At 45.0% G+C, this 17,701-nt stretch overlaps 1 protein-coding gene across 1 annotated transcript in view; it reads left to right on the forward strand.

Annotated features, from left to right (window-relative positions):
* The first annotated feature begins 600 nt into the window (after positions 1-600).
* MMP24 (matrix metallopeptidase 24) overlaps positions 601-17,701 on the forward strand; it is a 46,263-nt gene continuing 29,162 nt past the window's right edge. Inside the window, exons 1-4 of the mRNA XM_074843383.1 lie at positions 601-751; positions 2,742-2,890; positions 7,860-7,976; positions 9,988-10,292. Of these exons, the coding sequence (XP_074699484.1) occupies positions 653-751; positions 2,742-2,890; positions 7,860-7,976; positions 9,988-10,292 (670 nt within the window). The 5' untranslated portion in view covers positions 601-652. The remainder of the gene's footprint in view (positions 752-2,741; positions 2,891-7,859; positions 7,977-9,987; positions 10,293-17,701) is intronic.

Genomic DNA, 17,701 nt, shown 5'->3' on the forward strand with positions numbered 1-17,701 from the left:
CTTCAACCCCTCCAGGGATGGGGACTCCCCCCTCTGCCCTGGGCAGCCCATTCCAACGCCCAACAACCCCTTCTGCAAAGAAATCCTTCCTAAGAGCCAGTCTGACCCTGCCCTGGCGCAGCTGGAGGCCATTCCCTCTTGTCCTGGCGCTCAGAAGCATGTCACCTCCTTTCAGACGGGGCCGGTTTCAGGGCAGGACCAGCGGCCGACGAGCTGCCAGCCCCTCTTCGGGGCTTCCACACGCGCCTGCTGAAGACCGTCCGGCTGCGGGCAAAGGCAACGCGAGGCAGCCCCGGCAGGGAGGAAACGACCCCGCCGTGAGATAAGAGGCCCCGGAGAAAGACCTCGGTCCTCCCGCATCTGCTCGGACTGAGGCAGGGCCAGGCGCCGCCGCGAGCCCCTCGGCGCCCTCCTGTGCCCGCAGCCAGAGGCGGGTGCGTGGAAGAATCCCCGAGGGACGGCGACCTAGAGCTGCCGGTGCCCGGCTCTGAGCCCTTCCCGCGGCGGAAGCGCACCCAGGGCCGGCCCGCGGCAGCCCCGGCCCGGCGCAGGAAGAGGCGGTGCGGCCGCCGCCGTCCCCTTCCGGCCTCCCCGCGCAGCCGCAGCCCGCGCCGCCGGGCCGGAGCGCTGCCCGGAGCCCCGCCGCGCTGCCATGGCGCCGAGGCGGCGCCGGGGCCTGGTGGCGGCGGGCTCCCTGCTGCCGCTGCTCTGCGCGCTGCTCCGCGCCGCCGCCGACACCAGCACCGGCCGGGTACGTCTGGAGCGGGGCCGGGCGGGGCGCTGAGGGGCGCGGGGCTTGGGCGGCTCAGCGGGGCGGCGGGGCTGCAGCTGGGGCCGGGGGAGCGGGCGGCGGGGAGCGCGGGGCCGTGCGCTGTGCTGGCGCGGGGGCGGGCGGCGGCGCCCCGGCTCCTCCGCGCCCGGTTCCAGCCCCGCCGCCGCGCCCGGGAGCTGCCGCCCGCCGGCAGCCTGCCCGCCTCCCCTGCAGGCCCGCGTCGTGCCGCTCTCGGCAGCTGCTGCCCGGCTGGGCTCAGGAGTGCGGCCGCAGGCGCTGGCAGCTCCTCTGCCTGTGCCTGGCAGGTGGAGGCAGCGTCCTCTCCTGCCTGCTCTTCCCTGAGCATCGGCCTCCCGCGAGGAGCCTCTTGGTGCCTGTGCGGGCCCTTCCCCCGCGTCCGAGCCTGGCCGGGAGGGGCAGGGGGTTCGGTTCGGTTGGTGTGCGCTGCCCTTGCTGCTCAAGGACGGCTTCTTTTGGTCAGACCACTGGGGCGTGAGTTCCAGCACGCCGTGTTTGTCAGAGGCCAGCGCTGGAGGCCAAGGCAGGGGTAGCAAATGTCCAGTTTCCACGCAGTTTTGCAGCTTGGCTTGTCCTGAGCCACTGGTGATGCCCATGTTGAATAGCGCTGCGCGTCCATTGACTTGGTGAACTTTAATATGCCCAGACCAGATGCTGGCTTATACCTTCTTTCTCCTGCTTTGGAAGCAAGCCCCTTCTCTCCTCCCAACGGATTCGGGTATCTTGTTGCCCTAAAGAAATGGGGATTGTTCTCCTTGTGCTGCTCCTGATTTGAGCCCCTTTCCTCTGTAATGTTACGGGACGACGTGTCTCTGCTCTCCCCCCTGCTCTGAGTGATCAGGCTGCGGGTGTGAGAGCAGCACACGCAGCTGTTTCATCAGCGTTTGTGTGTTGAGGACTGCGTCCTGTGGGTCAGATGAATTGTCCTTGTGGCTGGAAAAAGCTTACAGGATATCTGTCGATCTTGTAGTAATCCTGGTCTAAGTATTGAATCACAGGGCTGGGGTACTGGCCAGAAAGAGGAAGCACTAGGGTGTGTGCATGAAAAGTTATGGTGAAAAGTTTTTGCAAGCAAACCTTCATTCACGTTTTATTGGCACTTGCACTTAATGGTGCATTAATATCCCTTGTTCTCATGGTATCAGAGTGAGAGGGGGTGAAAAGAAGGGAGGAAAAAAAATATCCTGAATTAATGGGTGGTTTTGAAAATGCTGTCCTTAGTATTTTGACAAGTCTGACGTGGTTTTTATCTAAGGCTGCATTTTGGGGGGGAGGCGGGGAAGGAGACAAAGCTCCTTGAGGAGAGTTGGCTGTTTTCCTGTTCTGACAATTTGCTGGATATCTGCTATTAGTAGAGGAAGAGTCCATCTAATCAGAGTCCCTGCACACTTTCTAAGTGTGGGGTTTTTTTGTTTGGTTTGTTGGTTTTGGTTGTTTGGTTTTTTTTAAAGAAATACTCCTGTGCTCAGTGCAAGCATAAAGCTGAACTTGTGTTTGTGGGGATTGCCCAGGCCTGTTTGTTCAGCTGTTTGCTTGGAGTGATGGTCCAAAGGCAGGAGTAGGTGTTGGGCTGTGGGTTACTGGAGGCGTGCTGCTATGGGGACTGAGGAATCTCGTAATAGCGAGATGACAGAGTGCACAGGAGGTCTCTAGAACAAGGACAGAGCTTCTTGGGCATTTCTGGTGCTCCAAAGACCTAAGTCTGCCCCAGTTACTTATTAGTGATGACAGCTATTTTTAATTGGCAGGTCTGCATTGTCAGGACAAGTGATATTAAGTTGGGTCTTCAGCCCTTCCCAGGGATCAGATGATATTACCAAACCTAACCAAAAAAAGAGAGGTGCTTGAGTTTTTTGCACTAGTCCGTCACTTTTCCTTTGGAGGAAATGTTCTGATCTGTTAAGTTGAAAACTTACCGTGGCATCTTACCATCTGTTTCTTTCTTTTTCAGGGTTGGTTAAAAACTTACGGCTACTTACTTCCATCTGACAGCCAAATGTCTGCCTTGCAGTCAGGAAAAGCTGTGCAGTCTGCGGTTGCCACTATGCAACAGTTTTATGGGATCCCAGTAACAGGAGTTTTGGACCAGACAACTATTGAGTAAGATTAACGTAGGCTAATTGTCACATTACACGCTGTAATATTGTACACATTGTCATATTACTTGGATAATTATTTAAGCTACAAGAAGCCCTCAAAAGGGATATATTTGACTGACTCAACCAGAACAGTCTTGATTATGAAAAGGTGACCCTAACAAAAACGTGGACAACTCCACCTTTTCTTTTTGCCAACAGTACTGTTGGCAAGTGTGAGGAGAAGCTCTTGTTAAATGTTGTCCTTTGTACATAGATGCCCATTGCCAGTGCACAGGCAAAACATGAATCCTGTGAGCTTCTGAAAGCAGAGAACATCAGGGATTTCATTTATTTCCATCTCCATCTGGATTTAGGTGAAAATCTGGCTCTAGAAATGGCTTCTAATGTATTGCTTGCTTAATTGGAGTTGTGGATCTCCATAGATGCTATTTGTGGAGATCTGTAATTCCAAGTTGAAGTGAGTGGTTGCAGTCTTATGATGATAGTCAAGACTACTTAGCTGTTGATAGTTGCCATTTGTTGCACATGAGATGTTCTCTGCTGTATGTTGACCGTGTGTTATTTGTTGTTTGTGATCAGTGTCTTGATAGCACAGAAGCATTGGTATAAATCACCTAGGCCAGAGGGACTCTGTTCTTTGAAGGCTGTTGCCTTTAGTCTGCTGCTCAGCGTGTACTGCGAAGCGTGGTGTGGAAGTGGTGTTTGTTGCTGCTACTTGACTGGCTTCCTGTCCTCTGATTGCCTGGATGTCGTGTATTGTCTGAATCTTTCTGCTCTTGGTCTGGACTAGGGGAGCATCTGTTGACTAAAGCAGAATGCAAATAAGGTCTTACTGATACTTTCTGGGAAGAAGCAGCATCTTGTGGTGAGCAAAAAAAAGAAAGCACAAATAATAGAACTTGTTTAGGCCCTGCCTAAGAGTCTTCCCTTGACCTTTTCTTACTGTATTAGCAGACCCTTTTAGAGTGTGTTCTGCCTAGTTTTTCATCTCTCCTGTTAGGGCACTCTGCTGGCAAAAGGGACACAGCAGCACAAAAGAAGGGGACGCAAAGTAACCAAATAGCATGAAGAACAAAGGGGGTTGGTTGTATGCCTTCCAGACTATAAGAAGAGGGAGAAACAGAAGAAATTAGTGAATTAGGCAGGAGGGGATCATCCTGGACTGGGAGTGCCTCTCCAGTGAATGTAATGTTCCCTCCTTTAGCTCACAGGAAAAGCCCTTTGTTCTCCATTAAGGGATAGAGAAAATCCTGTTTGTTTGCTTTTCAAATAAGTTGAAAATGAAATGCTTTGTAAAGGTGGGGATTTCCCATCTGAGATCTCTTTGCCGTTAATAATACAGTTTGTAAGTGAATGCTGAAGCAGAGCCAGAGAGCAAGGTTGTGTATGTGCAGTTGCTGTGTAGAAGCTTGCAGCTGGGATGCTTTTGAGTTGGAAGGGGGTGGGGGAAGAAGGAGCTATGATATTGGGATGCGAGTTTGGAAACTTAGGGAGCTGCTTCTGCTGCCCTGTGGGTGACAGGGGAAGGGAGCAAACTGCATGTGGGAGTCCCTGCTTTAGTAAGGAAAAGTATTTTTCTGGACGAAAGGAGGATGTTGCCCACGTTTTACTGAGTTTATATACAGTCAGGGCTTGATGGGTGCATGAATACCCAAAGGCTGATTGATGGGTGTAACACCTAGATGGTTCTCTCTTCTGCAATTCGAGCCTCCAAAGGCTTGAAACCTCAGCTGCAGCCAAACGCGGGTGTGCTTTGCTGGCAGTTCAGTTGCTCTACTTCCATCTGTCCTGCATCAGTAGGTCCATATGTTGTGTGGCAGGGTGGAGCAGGAGTACCTACCTAGAGATTACAGGAAAAGAAAAAGAGATCCTAATTGCTGTTAGCAGTGAGCCTGTGTTTTGAGTTGGAGGGCATGTCTGGCTGGGCCTTCTTGGGCTGTTGCTTCCTCAGACTTGGTTCTGGAAGCTGAGCAAAAGGAGAACTGGCAAGGCAGGCTGGCTGTGAGAGCTCTGAATTACTTGGGCGTTTGCTAAGCTGTTATTTCAGTCTGTGTTACGAGTTTTGAGACTGCAATTACAAGTTTTTCTGTCACTTCTGTCAGTGTCATAAGCTCTGTCCCTTTGAAGTGACTTTAGAATCAGTCAGAGTGCGAAGTTATTATTTTCCATGGTTTCTTTGTTAGGCAACAAATTCTGCATATTCTGTTTACACTTACTATGGGAGCCTGAAGTTTTTCATCTCTTTCCCCACACGCCCCCAAATCCTGAGCTTGTTCTTTCCTCCAAGAGTGGTACCCAAGTGTGTGAAAGTTACCCTGCAGGTGCTGCCGGTGGGAGTGGGAAATGGGAAGGAACAACACCATTGATGTTGCTTACTGGTACCCGAAAGGCAGGTGGGATGGGAGTCTGTTCAGCAGAGGGGCTGCCTTGAGGTAGCAGGTTGAGGATGTTTAGTTTCCTGTAAGGAGATCAGGGGAGAATATGTAAAATGGCCTCCTCATACCCTGCAATTGACAGTGCAGCAGCAAACTTTGTGTCTGCCTGCAGCTAGTGGGTTGAATTGTAATTTTGCTCAGCAACTAGGCGAGGGTATAGTCCTGGGAGCGAGCTGGGAGAGAAGGCACGCTAGCACCTAACAAAAGCGGTGGCTGTTGCGTTTGTCAATCATGTGGCCCTGGAGGGAACCAAGAAATAGTCTTGCTTGTGTTGGAAGTGTCTTGTGTGTATTGTGCTTTGTCTGGAGCTTGTTGTGTAGGTCCCTCACCTTGGGATGCATGACACAGATATTTAAAAATACCACTTCCACCAGCTCAATAGTAGGTGATTGAGAGTGACAGCTTCCTCTGTTTAGGAGAGTTTTGTGGAGGGCTTGGAGCCTGAACTGGGGAAAGCAGCTGTATCTGAACAAGAGCTGTATGTCACTGCTTTTTGAAATGACCTGTTTGCTGCATGCCGAGCAGCTGGAGGAATGCAATAGTTTATGTATAAACAATACCAAGTATAAATTTTGATGATCCAGTGTTATTGGTGCCCCCATTTAAAAACAAAAAAAAAAGTGGGGTGGAGGGGGCAAGCCACCATAAGTTTCTGAATCCTGCTTCAAGTGATTGTCTTTTGTTGTTGTTTCTGATGTGGTGTGTTTTTATAAATCTGCTGGAACACAGAAAGGGTTAATCCAAACTGCTCAGTAGAGAGTGGCTGTCAAAAAACTCAGATAAAGAAGGTCAACGGCAGCAAGCTACAGCTTTGTGATTATTTTGCCATAGATCTGTGTTGTTGAGAAAAGAAGAGATGACTGGACTTGTACCCTGGCCCATGTGATTAGATGAGGGCCCATATGTCTGGGAAGTAAGTTGAATCAGGGAACTGATCCAGATTCATTCTCAGCTTGACATTAGCACAGGCTGTTGACAAGTTGAGTGCTGCCTAGCTCTAACCAGGTAGTTGGGCTTTTTTACAAAGTCTATTTCAGAAAGCGTGTAGCTGAGCTCTGGAACAAACTGTGGTAGAATATGGGGGTTCAGACAGGCCTAAGTGGAGCGGGGTTGGAAGAGGAGTTAGACAGCTGTGTGTAACGTAAGTCTGTCGCAGCTCTGCAAATGCTGATACCTTGGAGGCTTTGGCTCAAGAAGCCCTTCAAGCCCAGGGTGCCGGTATTACAGCTTGCTTCTGGAGCAGCCCCATGCCCTGCCCCGTGTCCATACATTGTGATGGAGCTGCCGCAAGGGCAGGGAATTTGACTGTTATTGAGGGAATTAACTTTTGGTCAGGTCTCTTCTGATGGGCTTTGACAGCATGAGGCTGATCTGTGTGTGGGCTGATTTCCTGCAGCCTGCTCGGCATAGGGCAGGTGTTGGGAAGGTGCAGCTGGTGTTCATACAGGAAACAGATGTTGAGGTGTGAGGGACTGGGTGATGTATTGCTACTGTGTCAGCACAGCCAGCACTGGCCTGGAAAGTCCTGGTGACTTGTCCTACACATCCACGTTGGTTTGGTAGTACTCCCCTGTTACCTTTCTGTCTTCTAGATGATACTAGTAAAGATAAAACAGAAGGTCACTTTCTGACTGTAATCAGGGCCTGATGATGGTGATGTTCAGAGTACCGGAGTTCTCATGAAGCTCAAGAGATGAAAACCTGATTCACACTACAGTTTGTGTAAGGTTATGCTAAAAGCTCTGTACCATATCATATGACTGGAAATGTAAAAAAAAAAAAAACCCTTGGGAAATATCTAGGAGAATACAGGCTACAGGAAGCCTAACATCTCTCTAGAAAAGTGGTAGAAGCAATGCAAAGAACACAAATAAAGGACACTTGGAAAAACACAGTGTGTTGAGGTTGAATTAATACGGCTTTTCTAAAAGCAAACCTTAGATGTACCACTTTTCTTTGAAGGTGGCAGCAGTTGTGTGGGCAAGACAGATCTGATTTCCACAGTTTGCTTAGATTTCTGAAAGACATACCATACTGATAAATGTAAAGTAATGTAAGTGGGGAAGATCTGTGCTAGCTTTATATACACAGCTTGGGTTCTTGTTATATATGTTGTACTGTACCTGACAGCTCTCATTTGCTCTGTTCTTGGTGGGCAGAAGTTGACAGATGACTGTACTGAAATTTGTAAGCACCCGTAGTTTTTGCATATAGGAAGTGGACCAAGGAAAGGTCGGCTGCTTGGCCTGAACTGTGAGCAGGTATGGGTGCTGTGAAAGAATGTTCTTGTGAGGCTGTACAAGGCAAAGTGTCTGTCTATTTGTTTTTTATTTAAAAGGTGTTCCAGAAAGAAGTCTTGCAAACCATCTACTGGTGTTGGGAAGACACTTCCTTCCTGAAGGTGGGGGGCTAATATTTTTGATAGATAAGATGTACATTGTTTAGGCTTAGAGGTCTTCCAGTCACCCCCTGACTTCTTTTGAATCTGATTTCCAAGCTCTTTGTTAGCTTGCTCTTTCTTTCCTTCCCTTCCAGGTGGATGAAGAAGCCTCGCTGTGGAGTTCCAGATCATCCCCACCTACGCCATAGCCGGAGGAAAAAGCGGTATGCACTAACTGGACAAAAGTGGAGGCAGAAGCATATAACCTACAGGTACAGCCCCCTCCCTGCCCCTTTTTGTTTGGGGAAAAAAATGTTCTGTACTTGTTTGGTATGCAAATTTTGTAAGTACTTTTAAAAACTGGATTTTCCCTGTGATGCCTTGAGGCTTTCATTCTCAGAACATGGTGGAGGGAAATACTTTCAGAGAGCTGAAGTAACTGAGAAGTCTATTCTTAATTAGAAAATAACTGATCAGTAAAGACTTCTAATTCCCATCCATCAATTGTGTAATTTTGGCAGGAAAATCCTAGTATGCCCCTTTCTGTTCCCTTAGAAATCTAAGGCTCTAGCCCTTAGATCACGTGTGGTCTTTAACAAACCATTAAAGCAGAAGGAACATCTTTGTCGAAAGGTGTGATGCTTTCTCCCTCTACTGATTTGCAACATGTTACTGAAAGTTTATTTTTGCAGAGGTTTTTCTTTTGCTCGTGTAGTAGAACTCTTGCTTTTGTCCAGACTTGGTTGAGGCAATATGCTGAAGTGAGCTACAGGTGTCAAATGATTGTTACATAATGATGATAGTTTCTCAGAGATGTGTTTTGTTTGTGTCATTTAGGCCCTTAGCTTTTGAAAGGCAATTGCAGAATAATGGAAGTTTCTGACAATAAGAATGTCACTTAAAAATAAAATTAAACACCCCTCTAGTTCAAAGTATAGGCTTCTATTTTTTTTTTGAAGGGGGAAAAGAGGTTGCAGAGGAGAAAAAATTAGGAGTGTAGACATTAAAGAAAAGATACGGGTGAGCAAAGCTAAGACAGAAAGAAAGTGTGGTGAAGAGGTAGAAATATGAGTGACCATCATGGGGAAGGTGCCAGAATGTGTAGGAAGAGGTATGATGGATTGAAGGGAAAGAGAATTAGGGGCTGGGGCACCCTGTTGCTTCTGCTGAGAGCTCTGAGAAAGAAGGAGAATTCTTCAGGTAATAGTGAGGGACTGCAGAGACTGGGAGGAGGGACTCATTCAAAACTTCCACCAATAATCATTCCTTTAACTCAGATTGTAAAGGGACATTTCCTGTATGTGAAGATCTGAGAGTCAGATCCTGATTTTAACCTTTTCTGGACCTTGGGGCAAACTGGTATCTAATCATATAAATAAAACATACCTTAAGTTTATGCTTAACCACAGGAAGCAGGTTGGCAGATGGCTTCACTTCTGCCATTGTCAACTAGTAGTTGTTTAACTTTCCAATTTCAGTATTTGTAGTGTGCCATTGAAGTGATAGATATCTTGTTTTACCACTGAATGTATTACAGTGTCTTTCCTCTGTCAATCATTGTATTAAATTGAACCAGTTTCATTAAAAACTGAAAGTTGTTTCCATGACATAGATATTTCAATATTCCCCAAGACAAGTTTAACAGATTTTGAGTCTGTTATATGCACACACAAAAAACACCCCATGAACAGCACTTTTTAAGCTAAAGTTTACAATTATGGGAAATTTATGTGCACTTAATCTCCACTCACCACTCCCCATAAACTCTGTATCACCAGCTGTCATGGACTGGGTTGCACAAAACTGGCAGGTCTGTCGCTCCTATGAGCTCTTAAGTATTTTGAGTAGTCCTGAGAATGAAGCTACTCATATAAGTAAGGTTGTATAGTTTACTGAAAGGTTTGTTTCTCAAAAAGAATTTTAGTAGTCAGGTTTTTTCATACATTGGATTCCATTATAGCGTGATAATTTCAGACAAAATCTGAAGTAATTTACATTTTTAAACTAAGTTACACCAGGATTTGAAAGGTTGTCAGGTTTTTAGGAATTGATGCAAGATCAACCAAAGTATCAAGAAGATTCTTACTAATAAATGTAGACTTCAGGGCTGTAGTTTTGTTGGTAACTTTATTTGTAACAGCAAAGCTTTGCATGCACAAAGTAGTGTCTGCAAGAAATAAAGACCCTTTGGAAACTGTAGATGTGGTTATGTATTGAAAATAAAATAAGAAGTCTCAAATGTATTCTGCAAATTTAAACAACCCTTCTTTTTCATTCACACAGTGTACACAACTATACCCCCAAGGTTGGAGAGATTGATACAAGGAGAGCCATTCGTCAGGCATTTGATGTTTGGCAGAGAGTGACACCACTTACCTTTGAAGAGGTCCCTTACCATGAAATTAAAAATGACAGAAAGGAGGCAGATATTATGATATTTTTTGCTTCTGGTTTCCATGGAGACAGTTCTCCGTTTGATGGAGAAGGTGGATTCCTAGCTCATGCTTACTTTCCTGGACCAGGAATAGGAGGAGATACTCACTTCGATTCAGATGAGCCGTGGACCCTGGGGAATTCTAATCATGATGGTAAGAGCGCAGGTCATTTTTTTGAAACAAGGATAAATTGAATGTGGATACATTGACAAGCTTTCAGTTAGAAAGTATTTGGTTAGTGGAGCTTTTGCCTCCCATACAGCGGTTCCAATGTTTTCTAAAACATGTATTCTATCTTAAATGGGTAAATTTACTAGTAAGTTTGTGACTTTGCGTGCCTCTGTGCACATGTGTGAGTGTTGAGGAGTGAACAGAAGTATGTGCTGGCTTTTTACATCTCAAGATTTGGACCATAGTTGCTACAGAAACCACATCTCTGGGAGGGAACAGGTGAACAAGAGAGTGTTGAAATGTAAACTCTATCTCATGGAATGCTTAACAAGGGCTATTAGAGTTAGTTGTAATGGTGAATAGAAAGTTGAGAGAGTGAAGACATTTGTATGTTGTCAAGTCATTTTGATCCATATTTGTTTTCCCACAGTCTGAGTATGATCATAATCCCTCCCATCAGAAGTTGGGGATGGCAGATTTGTTGAGGAAGACTGATGATTAGGACAACTCTCTGTGTGATACTAAGCAATGAAGAGTTTCTGCATCTTTCTAGCTTTATTTTACTCTCTAATGGCAATGAGCACTTTCTGATCTATCTTCAAACCTTTGCTTGAGGACAGTGATGACTTGTAAAGTGTTTAAGTTGGAAAACCAGAATTTTATAGTGGTCTCGTAAAATATCACTCCGATTTCCACAGTCTTAGTGATTTGGGAAGGACAACGTGTCTTTAAACCTTTAGAGGTTCAAAATTATGTTTTGAAACATTTTATAAGGATTAGAAGTTTCCTTGGAATGTAAATATGGCTCGATTTTTAAATTGTGTAAAAACATAGTAGTGTTGTTCTGGCCATGATGTCTAAGGACATATGCAGAGGTAATGTCTTTCATTAGACCAAACAGTGTAGGTTGAAAAGGAGAAACACTTTCAGTCATGCAAGCCATCTTCAGGCCTGACCTAAAAGTGACAGCTTGCTTTCAGAATGGAATGCAAATTGAGAAAATCCCTCAGAGTTTTGAGTCAGTGTCTATCAGATTATCTTTGAAAGGAAATGGAGCTGGCAAGTTCAATGTGGGAATGCTAATTTGTAGGAAAGCAGAAATGATATGGTACTTGTCTTCTCAGGGAAAGAGATGTAATGTTTCCTGGCATGTTTAAACGACTACATTAGATGTAGGCAGAGAAAGAGAGAGGTTATAGCCTGTGGGATGTGGATAGTGTGGGAGGTTATGGTGTGGCAGAACAGCAGTGTCTTGCTATCCTGAAATGTTCTGAATTTTTATTCCTAGGTTTGTGGCTGGAGGGCAGTTTATAGGTTTCTCTTGAGGATCAGGATTGACAGTCCAGAGACTGATTATCTTGTGAGAGCTGCTTTTGCAGCAGTTAAGTGTGTTTGTGCTTTATCAGTGGTCTGTGCAAGTTCAGTCTGATCTTGGTAGTTATTTGATCTCGACTATGGGGTGTGAGGGTGGCTTGTGTGCTGGATATGACTTCCCAGGTAAGCCCATGTATGAGACCTGGGAGTGCTGGTGTCTGGGATAGAAGGTCTTTACAGGAAGATGGAAGGGAAGATTTTGACAAGTTGTACTTGTTTTTTTCTTTTTTTCTTTTTCCGCACGACAATCTTCCTTCTGATGATAAGCTTACCAAGGTTGGGAGGCAGTTTAAAGACTGGCAGGGATGCCTCTGAGGACAATTTTCCACTGGGTAGGATGTTCTAACATAGATTATAACTTTTTTGAGGGTTTTTTGTGTAGTTTTTAGGATGGTCTTGGAGAGCAGTGTATACAATGAGTAGAGGGTCTCTTTTTTTATAAAAGCTATTTCTTATGCAGGATCCACGTGGCCCTTTCAAAAACATGATGTATTTCTGGGGTGTGCTGAGTGTCTGTCATGAGCAGTGTCCTCGGAGTGCATGTAAGTGGTATTTGACAGGCTAGTGTTGGTTTTGAGTGTAAAAATTGATAGAAGAGTTGAGATTTCCATTCTGGAGGATACATGTCATTTGTGTATTTGTTTTCAAATAACCATTCTGCATAGACTGAGTGGCACGGTTATTTGAAAACTCTTTTTTTAAAAAGTCACCAGCAAGGATGTTGAGAATGGTGGGGTCATATTTGTCCCCTCCACCTGGGGGAAGTGCTGATGATAGAAAGGGAATTTCATGTGTTGAGGATGACAGGGGTAAGCCTATAGTCAGAGCATTATAGATGTGAGTGTTAAATGTGAGGAATTTGGTTTTGCCTGTGTTCTTCACCTTGGTATGCAAATGTGAACATGGCCTATCTCCTCATTGGATGATCCAGGCCTTTTTAGGAGGGTTTTCCCTTCTGTTTCACGATTTCTTGTCATTGGAGCTCTCACTAGCTCCAGGTTCTCACCTCTGATGTGTTTTATTTGAAATGCTGTTAGCAGGTCTTAAAGAGTTTCTTCTTGGTCAGAGGTTTCCTGCACTAATCAGTTCATTACCTTTTTTCATTGGAAATAAGGTGTTAGTAAGGACAATATTATCTTTTTAACAGGAAGTATTCAAACATAGTCTTGCTTGTCCTTGTATGTATTTTAGGGCGGTGGGGTTGTTCTGGCTGGAACTGAGTAAGTCTATCAGTGAAAGGATAAAAATACCCTACCAGTAGATCAGTAGCAAAGCTCTCATTTGTTCACATGCAAAAAAGGAACTGTTTTGGCCATTCAGCATCCATTCAGTGATTATAGAAATCTTAAAATAGCCGTGAAGTAACAATAGTATCTTTACATCAACACGCAAAATATCACCATGTGAAATGTTCCATTCCTGACAGGAATGTGTATTAGTTGAAGGGAAAATTTGAACAATCTGCCTCAAAGCTCTCTTAGCCTTGCAACAATTATAAAGGTAAATCTCTGGTCTGCAAAGCAGGATACTGAAACTGGCACTGTAGGTCCTCATAATATTTGGCTGATCTGTTTAGTCCCTATAGTTTTGTAACAAACCAGTACGGTCTGAAGCTTTGCTTGTGTTGGTGTACATTTGTCTTACTGTGTGGTGGCACCTGAAGAGTTTCAGTAAGTCCATGTTTGGATGCGGCTGTCACCCCACAGAACTGTTTTGGAGTCCTCGCTAGCAGTGCAAATCATGTGGATAAAAGCAAAACATTTCAGATGAAGTACTACCCAGTCAGAAAAAATGAAGAATGATTTGAACAGATCTTTCTGTGAAAACAGATTTGTACATGGAGAACATGATATATCCTGTTGATGGAAGTGTCTGTTTTGTAAAGATACCTTGTGGTAATCTGCTAGGGTTCATGAGTGATTCATCACACCAGCTAGTCGGTTGTTAGTTGGGATTTATTATTCATTACCATTTTGCATGATCATTATTATACTGATTTTTGCCCCTTGTGGACAGCATGACCATTACCATGTCCCTTAAAATTATTAGTATAATCATAAGAGCTGTTGGTTGTCTTTATGAGACTGTGGTAATAGGGGCACGTGCACCAGCACTTCTGTTATCTGCTGCTGTGAAGAATGATCCTGCATAAGCTTTCAAAGTGAATGCAAAGTTTCCTTCCTCCTGAATATTAGTTACAGTTCCACTCATGCATACAATTCCTTTAGCTGAGTAATACTGTACTTTCAATTCAAGATTGCTGATTTATCATCTTAATTGTCCTGCCTTCTCTGACATTCCCGTAAGCAAGCTGTGGAAGATTAATTTAGATAATACTATGATGAGGATGTGCAAAAACAGATAGGAAGTTGACTCCTGGAGCAGTCCTTATTAACTGGGGTCATGGGATACAGAATTCATTTGTGAAGTTTTCAGATGAGATGTCAGTGGGAGCACCTAGAAGCATGAAGCAGACTACTGGAATTTGGAAGGATCAAGGCAAATCAGAAGTGATATGGCAAACAGGATGCAACAGAAAAAGAGGAGGAATGTGGTTTTACATTTAGAGATAAATCATCTACACAGCCACACAATGAGGAGCAACTGGCATGGTCACGGTTGTGGGGACTGCCCATGTTTTTCCTGGAAGGTGCTCCTCAATAGAGAGGAAAGCAGCTCTTGGCCTTTAGTTTATCCTGGACTTGTAGCAGTAAGGGCTCCAGTTTATCAGACTTTGATGTATAGGCACTTGGAGTGCCTATTGAAGCTGGTTGGAGTCTTTTAGTGGTACGTTGTGTGTAGCTGCTTGCCAGCCAAGTGGCCCCTTTTGGCTGCTTAGATGCAGCGTTTGGTCGCTGAGTTACACGTCAGTGCAGACATTCTCCGTATCCCAATTGCTTGCGTTACCAGAAGGGACACCAAAGGTGACTATGTTCTATTTTCTCCAAGTCTTGGGCTTTTTTTACTTGAAATGTGCTGTAGAAACAGCCAAGCAAACTTTAAACTGCCCATCTCACAACTCGCAGCCGCTGACATACGTTGCTCACTGTAGGCAGCCAAGCTTGTGCCTGAAGGAGGACAGACAGACTTGGCTGTGCTGGGATCTCTCTCCCTTGGCTGCCTCAGTATCTTACCTAACTTGGCTCAAGCACAGAGGTGCTGCATCAAATCTTTTATTAACTGGCCAAATCAAGGATTTCCTAGCCTTTATATAAAAATAATAATGATACTTATATATTATCTCCAACAATGGGTTGAAAAGGAATCCTGAGTGGCTGAAAGTAAGTTGTGTCAGTTTAAATATCCACATTACACATAACTGCTCTTACACCCCTCTGACAACTCAAACGTTTGTTTAATCCAGGTTAATTACAGAAACTAAATTTTAATGTCTGGTTTAACATTGAAAATAGTATCAATAGTAATCCCAGGTAAATCTTCTTTACGGTCTTTTAAAAGTAAAAGACCATTGCTGATATGCGTGTTTTCAGCACTATACCACTAAGTATTTGGTGTCTGCCAACCCACTGCAGATATTAACTTTATAGCTATATAGTTATAGCTGTATATAGCTATGAGCTATATTCCTCTGTTGGTAGTGACAATACTTGCTCTGTCACCATCACTGCAAATAGCAGTACCTGTGTCTTGCTGTGCTGGTGCTAGCGGCACGCACCTCCGCAGTAACTGCCCGTGGCTGTTGCTGCAGGGTGGGTGACCAGAACTGCCACTGCTGGGGCTCTGCAACAGTGATACCTGCTGTCAGTCTTCCTGCGTGATCCAGATTTCATTCCAAAGCTTATGTGTACCAGGCACCGCACTGGTCAGGAGATGCACTGAAGCAGTAGTAGAAGGCTTAAAGTGGAGCGGGATTGATTTAGGGAAGACATTAAGAGAACTGTTTTAATGCTAAAGGAGCGTAAGTACTGAGGTATCCATGCCCTGCCAGGGATCACCAGAATTTTTTTCCTTCAGCATGCCCAGAGTTGAGCCCTAAGACCCGCTCTATCATCTGCTCTTGTGTGGCATTGTAAGTGAGAGTGTGCCCAAGGGCAGCCACTTCAGCTTCTTCAGGAAACAATCCCAGCTGACAAGTTATTCCCGTCTCAATTTCACATCAAGTTTGATCATTTTGCAGTTCACAGGATTAATCTTTCAGTATCCTCTCTCACAGGGACTCTCCCACACTGCACAGCTTCACACCTGTATCAGGTTCCCTTTGTAAATGTAGGATTAACGCTGTGACTGCTCTTAAGATATTGGCAAGAAATGCTAAGCTTTGCTAACAGCAAGTAAACAAATATTGTAGTTGTTACAACAGACATGTCCTCATAGATCCCGGTGGGTTCCTCCAGAGGTTTCTTTGGAAAACATTTTGTTCAGGGCTTCTGAAGAAAAGCCAGGTTTACAAGGCACTGCCAGAACCAGTACAGGAGATGAGACCTCGTGGGTTGCTTTCAGTGCCAGAACACTGCAGGATCTTCTACAGAAGTTCTGGAGGAGAAGGGCCTGAACCACCTTCTGGGAAGGCTTCTGTCAGCCACAGAAGAGAGGAACTGGACAGATTTTCCTCTGTGATTCCACCACAGGGACTAGTGTTGTTTCAGTGGGCGTCTGCCTGGACAACAGAGCAAGCACTCCTGAAGCCACCATCTGTACACCGCATATGTTCAGGAACCTGAGCAGGTTTTTCAGGACAGCCAAATACTAAGCTGACTAATCTGAATGTTCGGCAAGGATCTCCAGGAGAAAGTTATGATTAGAGTAGCTAATTTTGGAGAAGAATCTTGCTGATAGCCAGTAAGTGTGACAGCCTATTGGACCTGTTGGTGGGGTCAGGCGTAGCTTTGAGCTGATGCTTAATCTGCTGGTCAGCGTGTTCAGAGTGGTGTCTTCACTGGAGATTTGTTGTTTTCTATCATGGCAGCACTAATATCACAAACCTTCTTGATTCTGTTAACATTTGTAGTCCTGTTTCTAAAGCTGGGATTCTGTCTCTCATCTCTATGTTTACAGTGGAATTCAGTTGTACAAACAGGCATTTAGCCAAGCTTTGAGGGAGCCACTCTCCTATCACAGCTTGGACTGGTCTTGTTATGAAATCAGGTGCACAAAATTAATTTGAGCTTGAACTTGAATGTCCTGGTACTCTTTTTTTATTCCTGCTACGAGTACAAAGTTCTTAAAATTGCCCAGGCACCTGCAGATTTTCTCCCACAGTGGTGCCTCTGCTTGGAGTCTGATCACTGACCTTTATCCGTTTGGTCCATCTTAGGTGTCTTATGGACAATGTCCCATGCTTCTGATACTTGTCTTTACCATCTCATCTGAGTACTTTAACCTGCTCACTTGTCTTGAATACTCTAGAAGCCATTACAGATACAATATGGAAGGTTTCTTCTAAAAATGCAGTTGCTGAGCAATATCGTTACACTTTATGGACTGTGTCTGGCTAGAACAGGTTCTTCTACAGACTGTCTTCAAGGAATAGGTGTATTGGCTTTCCCTGTTCAGATTCCTGCATCTTGGAGGGATGAGGGTCTTTCAAAGCCCTAAATAATTTGACCTTGAATGAGAAACAGAATTCAAGTACCATGCTTTTATTCCTAGCTTCTGGAACTTGGTTTGCAGACTAGTGCTCTAGGTCTCCAGTCAGATGCTTGAGGTCTCCGCTCAGTTTAAACTCCTGCACGAGGGATTCTGCACATGCTTCCTCCCATCACTGTCATGTTTTTCCCAGCATTTCTTTCTCTCATCCCCTTTGAACCAGGGGAAGGTTGAAGTGGCCACAGTGTGAACCAGATAAGGGAATGGATGTAGCCAAATGTTGTTTGTCTTTCTTTTCCTTTCTCCTGATTTGGTTTACCTTAGAGCCACCCCAGCTCTTAGGCCCAAATGAAAGAGTAGGTAGAGGTGGGTGGCTGGGGCAAGAAAAAGGGCTATTGCCCTTTCAGCTGCAAGATGCACATCTTGATAATAGAACCACAACAGAACTATTGCCTGTCTACGTTCTGGGT

This window comes from Strix aluco, chromosome 17 (genome assembly GCF_031877795.1).
Source record: "Strix aluco isolate bStrAlu1 chromosome 17, bStrAlu1.hap1, whole genome shotgun sequence".
Taxonomy (NCBI): domain Eukaryota; kingdom Metazoa; phylum Chordata; class Aves; order Strigiformes; family Strigidae; genus Strix; species Strix aluco.